The sequence below is a fragment of the Aythya marila genome (genome assembly GCF_965140915.1).
Source record: "Aythya marila genome assembly, chromosome: 31".
Taxonomy (NCBI): Eukaryota; Metazoa; Chordata; class Aves; order Anseriformes; family Anatidae; genus Aythya; species Aythya marila.
Genome location: NC_139072.1, coordinates 280,718 through 288,338, shown reverse-complemented (window position 1 = coordinate 288,338; position 7,621 = coordinate 280,718). Strand labels below are relative to the sequence as shown.

Below are 7,621 nucleotides of genomic sequence, written 5' to 3'. Positions count from 1 at the left end.
GGGTTGTCCCCGAGGGAGAGCCCGAAGGCGTCGTGAGAGGCAAGAGTGGCAGCCAATCGGAGCCAAGGGGTGTTGATGGGCGTTCTTCTCGGCCAATAGCCTGGCGAGCCGCTGCCGAAAGGTCTTCTGGGAGACTCAGCGAGTCGGGAAGAAGAAGGCGGAGCCTCGGCGCACGGCCGTGAAGATGGGCGGGGCGCAGCCCGGACGGACACCCCCCGCAGCCAACCAGCTCGGTGGGCGGGCGAACGGACGCGCGGCCCGGCCAATCAGACGCGCCCGACGCGCTGACAGCCAGGAGCGCCGCCGAGCCCAATCGCGGCGGTGGGCGGGCCGGCGGCCGGGCTGGCCAATGAGGCGCGGGCCCCGCCTGAGTGGCGGCGGCGCCGCCCAATAGGGGCGGGGCGGAGGCGGCGCGGCGGAGCGAGGCGCCATGTCGCGGCGGCGGTGGCGGGGCCCGCAGAGCGCCGAGGGCGGCGGGCGCGGGGCCGACATGGGCAAAATGGCGGCGGGCGGCGGCGGCGGCGGCTCGGGCCGCTACTACGGCGGGGGGGGCGGCGGAGAGGGCGGGCGGGCCCCCAAGCGCCAGAAGACCGAGAACGCCGAGCCCCCGCCGCACGGCCCCGGGGGGCCGGGGGGGGGCGGCGGCGGAGGGCCCGGGGCGGCCGGAGCGGTGAGAGGGGGGGGAGGGAGGAAGAGGAGGGTCTGGGGAGGAAGACGAGGGGAGGGGGGGAGGAAGAGGAGGGGAGGAGGAGGAAGAGCAGGAGGGGGAGAAGGAGGGGGGGAGGAAGAGGATGGGAGGGGGGAGGATGAGGAGTGAGAGGGGGGAGGAAGAGCAGGAGAGAGAGAGGAAGAGGAGGTGGAGGAAGGAAGAAGAAGGAAGAGGAGGAGGAGGAGGGGATGAAGGACAGGAGGAGGGGGCGCACGGGGCTTCAGGGCCTGCTGTGGGGTCACTGCTCCCTGCCCACCACAGGGATTTTGGGGGGGGTTCCCAGGGCCCACCCCCACCCAGAGCAGGGCCCTGACCCCCCCCCGTGTGCTGCCCCCCCCAGGAGAACTACGACGACCCCCACAAGACGCCGGCCTCCCCCGTGGTGCACATCCGCGGGCTGATCGACGGCGTGGTGGAGGCCGACCTGGTGGAGGCCCTGCAGGAGTTCGGCCCCATCAGGTGAGGAAATGCCCTGGGGGGGATGGGGCAGGGGTTGGGACCCCAAAAAAAGTGGGGGAGGGGCAGGGATTGGGACCCTTAAAAGAAAGAAGACGGGGCAGGGGTAGAGACCCCAAAAAAATAACAAGATGGGGCAGGGTTTGGGACCCCCAAAAAAGTCAAAATGGAGCAGGGATTGGGACCCCCCAAAAAAAACAAGATGGGGCAGGGATTAGGACCCCAAAAAAGCCAATATTTGGATAGGGATTGGGACCCCAAAAATAACAATATAGGGCAGGGAGTGGGACCCAAAAAAAGCCAAGGTGGGGCAGGAATCGGGGCTCCCCCCACCCCGCTGAGCCCACCCCTTGTCCCCGCAGCTACGTGGTGGTGATGCCGAAGAAGAGGCAGGCGCTGGTGGAGTTTGAGGACATTTTGGGGGCCTGCAACGCCGTCAACTACGCGGCCGACAACCAGATCTACATCGCCGGGCACCCCGCCTTCGTCAACTACTCCACCAGCCAGAAGATCTCGCGCCCGGGCGACGCCGACGACTCGCGGGGGGTCAACAACGTGCTGCTCTTCACCATCCTCAACCCCATCTACTCCATCACCACGGTGCGGGGGGGGTTCAGGGGATTTTGGGGGGTGGTGGGACCCCCCAAATGCGTCCTGAGGGGGTGCTGAGGGGTCTTGAGCCTGATGACCCTCGGTTTTGGTGCTGTAGGTTTGTGGCTCGTTGTGCTGGGGGGGTGATTTGGGGGGACTTGGGAGGGATTTGGGGGTCCTGGGAGGGATTTAGTGAGTCTTGGGAGGAATTTTGGGGGACCTAGGGGTGATTTAGTGGGTCCTGGGGAGAGATTTTGAGGTCCTGGGAGGGATTTGGGGGTCCTGGGGATAATTTAGTGGGTCCTGGAGGTAACTTTGGGGGTCCTGAGAGGGATTTGGGGGTCCTGGGAGGGATTTTGGGCATCCTAGGAGTGATTTAGTGGGTCCTGAGAGGGATTTAGGGGGTCCTGGAGGTGATTTGTTGGGTCCTGGGGGCAACTTGGGGGTCCTGGGAGGGATTTGGGGATCCCAGGAGGGATTTGGGGGTCGTGGGGGCAATGTGGAGGTTCCTCTCTCACCGTGCCCCCCCCGCAGGACGTGCTGTACACCATCTGCAACCCGTGCGGCCCCGTGCAGAGGATCGTCATCTTCCGCAAGAACGGCGTGCAGGCCATGGTGGAATATCCTTCCCTGCCTTTTTTTTTGGGGGGGGGGGGCAGGGCATCCATTCAGGTTCTCCCCGCGCTGCCGGTTGCCTTAAACCCACCTTTTTGGCCCCAAATTCCTTAACGCCCCCCACGTTCGACTCGGTGCAGAGCGCGCAGCGCGCCAAGGCGTCCCTCAACGGGGCCGACATCTACTCGGGGTGCTGCACGCTGAAGATCGAGTACGCCAAGGTCAGGCCCCCCCAAACCCCCCCCAAACCCCCGTGACCCCCCCAGGGCCTTTTTTGACCCCCCCCTCATCCCTCTGTCCGCAGCCCACGCGCCTCAACGTCTTCAAGAACGACCAGGACACGTGGGACTACACCAACCCCAACCTGAGCGGCCAAGGTAATCCCCGCCGGCCCGGGCACAGCCCTCACGGCCCCCCCCTCGTCCCGACGCCCCCCGTGTCCCCCCCCCGGCCGTGCCCGAGGGGAAAAAAAAACCCCAATTCCCAGCCCCGGGGTGTGGGGGGGGGGCTCGTCCCGTGCGTCGCCCGTCGGGGTTAAGGCGAGCGGGGGGGCTCGGGGCTTTTTGTTTTCTCGCTCGTTTTTGAGGAGTCTCTGGTCGTGGGGGGGGGGAGGGGGGAACTGGAGGGGGGGGCACCGGCTCCTGGGAGATTTCCCGGGGTGAACGCTGCCCAAAAATACCCCCCCCCCATCCTGGGGGTCCCTCCTGGTGCCTCCCGGGGCTGTCGGCCTCGCAGCGGGGGCGGCGGGCGCGGGTGGGGGGGGTCCCTTCTTTTTCCCCCCCCACTCCCCTCCTCCCGTTTTTAAGCGGCGGAAGTCCCGAGCTGCCTCCGCACACTGCTCACACCACCACACAGTGTAGCACCACCAAGGCAAAAGTAAGCAAAAAAAACAACAACAGAGCAAACAAAAAAACAAAACAAGACAAAAAACAAAGAAAGACAAAAACAAAGACAAAACAAAGACAAACAAAGACAAACAGAGACAGAAAAAGACAAACAAAGACAAAAACAAAGACAAACAGAGACAGAAAAAGCCAAAAAAAAGCCAAAAAACACCTCCCTGGAGGCAACACGCAGCATCCAGAGCCCAGCAGCACCCAGTGCAGCAAGGACGCCAGGACAAGCCGCAGCGCAGAGGCAGAGGCGCCGCGCGCCCCCCCGGCAGCCACCTCTCACAAAACCAAGGCACACCGAGCCCGAGGCGGCACACACGCCTAGGAAACACGGCCCCGAGGCTCCCCGGCACACGGCGCTCGCTCGTGGCGGAGAACGGAGTAGCTCCGGGGCCCTCCCGAGACTTAGGATGGCGCGGGGGGGGCGGCGGCTCCTTGGCTGGCTCCCGCGGTCCTCAGCGCGCCGCCCGCCGTCGCCAGCGCCGAGCGGAGGAGCAAGTAAAGGCCCAAAAGCCCGGTGAGCCCCCCGGGGCGGGGGCGCACACAGAGAGAGCCCTGAGAGGCCGTAGCTGGGCCCTGGCTCACAGAGGAGACACGCACACCGCCAGCAGGACACCGACACCGCACACCACACGGAGGAACACTGCCCCTCACCACCCCGCAGCCGGTGCCCGAGGTACCCGGGGGAACCTCGCCTCGCCAAAGGGCCCGGCTCACGCAGGAGGAGCTCCCCTTCCTCTCGAGGACCTGGCTTGGCTTGCAGGATGGCGGGTGGCTCAGGCTGGCAGGCTGTGGAGAGGATGGCGGGGTGTGAAAGACTCCATTTTTGGCTGCTTTGGTTTGTTTTTTGAAAAAAAGGCTCTTTGAAAGCCGTCAGGTTCTTCCGGAGAGCTCGGGTTCTAGAGGAGCTCGGGTTCTAGAGCAGCTCTGGTTCTAGACGAGCTCTGCTTCTAGAAGAGCTTGGATTGTAGAGGAGCTCAAGTTCTAGATGAGCTTGGGTTCTAGATGAGCTCAAGTTCTAGAGCTCAGGTTCTAGACGAGCTCTGCTTCTAGAAGAGCTCGGATTCTAGACGAGCTCAGGTTCTAGATGAGCTCAGGTTCTAGAGGAGCTGTGGTTCTAGATGAGCTCTGCTTCTAGAGCAGATCAGGTTCTAGAGCAGCTCAGTTTTTCCCAGCTTTGAGTTCAGGTTTCCAGAAGAGCCGAGCCTTTTCAAGTGACCGCAGCCTCTTTTTAACCACTCCGCTGGCGTTTTTTTGGATAGAGACTTGGCTTTTTTTTCCGTTTCTTTTTTTTTTAATTTTCAAGAGACTTTGCTTTTTATTTTTTAAATTCTGTAAGCGAATTGTTAGCGGTGCCGTGCCTCTTGACCTGTGTTTGTGACGCTGAAACCATGTGATGCAGGGTCGCAGTGTTTGTTTGGTGGGCCGCCATCTTTCACAACTGTGCTAACTCACTCTTGACGCGTCCAATGGTAAGAGAAAAGAGCGCGTTTCTCCCCGGCGCGGGGCCCCCCCCCGCTGTAAGTAGCCCCCCCCGCGCCCCCGCGGGGGGCTCGCGCCGGCCCCGCAGCAGGCGAAGGGAGGAGAAGAGCGACCCCGAGCGCGCCCCCACGGCTCCTCTGCCCGAGCCCCCCCCCCCCCCCCCCAAGCCCTTTGTCGGGGGGGGGGGACGCGCACACGTCTGGCCTCGTGGTTTCGGTTCCTTTCTGTACGTTCGTTTTGTTCGGTTTTGTTTTTTTTGTTTTGTTTTGTTTTATTTTTTGGTCAATGGATTACCAAAGGCAAGCGGGGGCGGCCCGGAGCTGGGGGCCCCGGGGGTGATTTTCGGGGGTGAGGGGGGGAAATTTGGGGCCGGGGGGGGCACCAGCGGGGTGGGGGGAGCGGGGAGAGGGCTCAGACCCTCGGCTTTGGGGTGGGGGGGGCACAAAACGCCTCCAGGAGTTGCTTGGGGACCCCCCCAATAAAAAAAGCCTCCAGGGTGGTGCCAGGGACTCAGAGGGGGGGGGGACCCCGGAGCTGCGTCCCCCCCCCTCCCCGTGACGCTGGTGCCCCCCCCTCTGCTTCCCCCCTCCCCGCGCAGGCGAGCCCGGCGGCAACCCCAGCAAGAGGCAGCGGCAGCCCCCCCTCCTCGGGGACCACCCGGCGGAGTACGGTAAGGCCTGGGGCACCGGGGGGGGGGGTCACAACGACGGGGGGGCCCCGGCGGGGGTCCCAACCCTTTCTCTGTGCCCCCCCCTCACACAGGAGGCCCCCACGGCGGCTACCACGGGCACTACCACGACGAGGGCTACGGCCCCCCCCCGCCCCACTACGAAGGCCGGAGGATGGGACCCCCCGTGGGGGGGCACCGCCGGGGTCCCAGCCGCTACGGCCCCCAGTACGGGCACCCGCCCCCCCCGCCGCCCCCCCCCGAGTACGGCCCCCACGCTGACAGCCCCGTGCTGATGGTGTACGGCCTGGACCAGTCCAAGATGAACTGCGACCGCGTCTTCAACATCTTCTGCCTCTACGGCAACGTGGAGAAGGTGAGCGGCCCCCCCGAGCAGCATTTTGGGGCGAAAAACCCCTAAAACGGCTCATTTCCAGGCTTTTTTTCCCAGGTGAAGTTCATGAAGAGCAAGCCGGGCGCGGCGATGGTGGAGATGGCCGACGGCTACGCCGTGGACCGCGCCATCACGCACCTCAACAACAACTTCATGTTCGGGCAGAAACTCAACGTCTGGTGGGTCTGGGGGCTCCGGGGGGACTCCGGGGGGGGAGAACACGGCAGTGCTGAGCCCCCCCCGTGTCCCCGCAGCGTGTCGAAGCAGCAGGCCATCATGCCCGGGCAGTCGTACGGGCTGGAGGACGGCTCGTGCAGCTACAAGGATTTCAGCGGCTCGCGCAACAACCGCTTCTCCACCCCCGAGCAGGCGGCCAAGAACAGGATCCAGCACCCCAGCAACGTGCTGCACTTCTTCAACGCCCCCCTGGAGGTGACCGAGGACAACTTCTACGAGGTGAGCCTTCCTCATCCTCCTCCTCGTCCTCCCCCCGCGCTTTTTGGGGCCGGATCCCTCCCGCTTGGGTCTTTCTGACGCGATTTTGGCCTCCCGCAGATCTGCGACGAGCTGGGCGTCAAGCGGCCGTCCTCCGTCAAGGTGTTTTCGGGGAAGAGTAAGTGCGGGAGGGCAGGGAGCGGCCCCGCGGGTGCTCCCTGCCCCGTCGGGGGGCCCCCCGGTTTGGGGGGGGGGCCGGGACGGGGGCGGCACGGCCGCCCGCAGCCGCCGGGCTGAGGAAGGGGCACTCGTCCGCAGGCGAGCGCAGCTCCTCGGGGCTGCTCGAGTGGGAGTCCAAGAGCGACGCCCTCGAGACCCTCGGCTTCCTCAACCACTACCAGATGAAGAACCCCAGTAAGTGGCCGCGGGGGGGGGCAAAGCAGCCCCCACCTTGCCTTTATTTAACCTAAAATGCCCCTAAATTCCCCCGCTTCGCCTTTATTTAACCCAAAACGCCCCGAAATTCCCCCCTGTTCACCTTTATTTAATCCAAAACACCCCTAAATTCCTCAAATTCCCCATTGCTGATGTCTAGTTAAGCCCAAACAACCCCAAATTCATCTTTATTTAACCCAAAACGCCCCCAAATACTCCCAATTCACTTTTATTTAACCTAAAAATCCCAAATTCTCCCAGTTCACATTTGTTAATGTCTAGTTAAGCTCAAACAACCCCCAATTCACCTTTATTTAACCCAGAACACTCACAGATTCCCCTTTGCTAATGTCTAGTTAAGCCGAAATGACCCCCAACTCACCTTTGTTTAAACCCAACCCCTCCCAAGCCCCCCAAATTCACCTTTATTTAACCCAAACCACCTTGAAGCCCCCCCACTCCCCCCCTACTTACCCCAAAGCCCCCTCAAATTCCCCCAATTACCCTGAACCCACCCCGAAGCCCCCCCAAATCCCCCCCATTCACCCCGAATCCCCCCCATTCACCGCGAATCCCCCCCATTCACCCCAAATACCCCCCCAAAGCCCCCCGTTTCCCCGTGCCCCCCCTGACGCTGTGTCTCCCCGCAGACGGGCCGTACCCCTACACGCTCAAGCTCTGCTTCTCCACGGCGCAGCACGCCTCCTAAGCGGCCCCCCCGCGGGGCCCCCCCGCCCCCCCTCGGTTTGGTTCATTTTCCTTTTTTTTTTAAAAAAAGCAAACAAAAACAATAAAGCCAAGTGGAGCAGAGGCCACCCGCGGCGGTGCCCCCCCCCCCCTTTTTATTTTCTCTCCCCCCCCCGCCCTTTTACCTTTTTTCCCCCCATTTTTAAGGACGAATGTGCGTGTGCCCCCCCGCCCCCCCCCCCCCCGCCGCCGGGGCC

At 63.5% G+C, this 7,621-nt stretch overlaps 1 protein-coding gene across 2 annotated transcripts; it reads left to right on the top strand.

Moving 5' to 3' along the window:
• The first annotated feature begins 427 nt into the window (after nucleotides 1–427).
• Nucleotides 428–7,609, top strand: HNRNPL (heterogeneous nuclear ribonucleoprotein L). Of its 2 annotated transcripts, none has more exons than XM_082781534.1 (13): nucleotides 428–670; nucleotides 1,050–1,168; nucleotides 1,528–1,765; nucleotides 2,291–2,376; nucleotides 2,496–2,592; nucleotides 2,676–2,748; nucleotides 5,345–5,416; nucleotides 5,509–5,789; nucleotides 5,865–5,986; nucleotides 6,062–6,263; nucleotides 6,363–6,420; nucleotides 6,561–6,656; nucleotides 7,328–7,609. In XM_082781534.1, the coding sequence occupies exons 1-13, from the start codon at nucleotides 431–433 to the stop codon at nucleotides 7,384–7,386; spliced, it is 1,743 nt and encodes a 580-aa protein (XP_082637660.1). In that variant the 5' UTR covers nucleotides 428–430; the 3' UTR covers nucleotides 7,387–7,609. The 2 variants fall into 2 exon arrangements, with proteins under 2 accessions (XP_082637660.1, XP_082637659.1); XM_082781533.1 differs by having other exon boundaries at nucleotides 6,528–6,656.
• The last annotated feature ends 12 nt before the right edge of the window (nucleotides 7,610–7,621 follow it).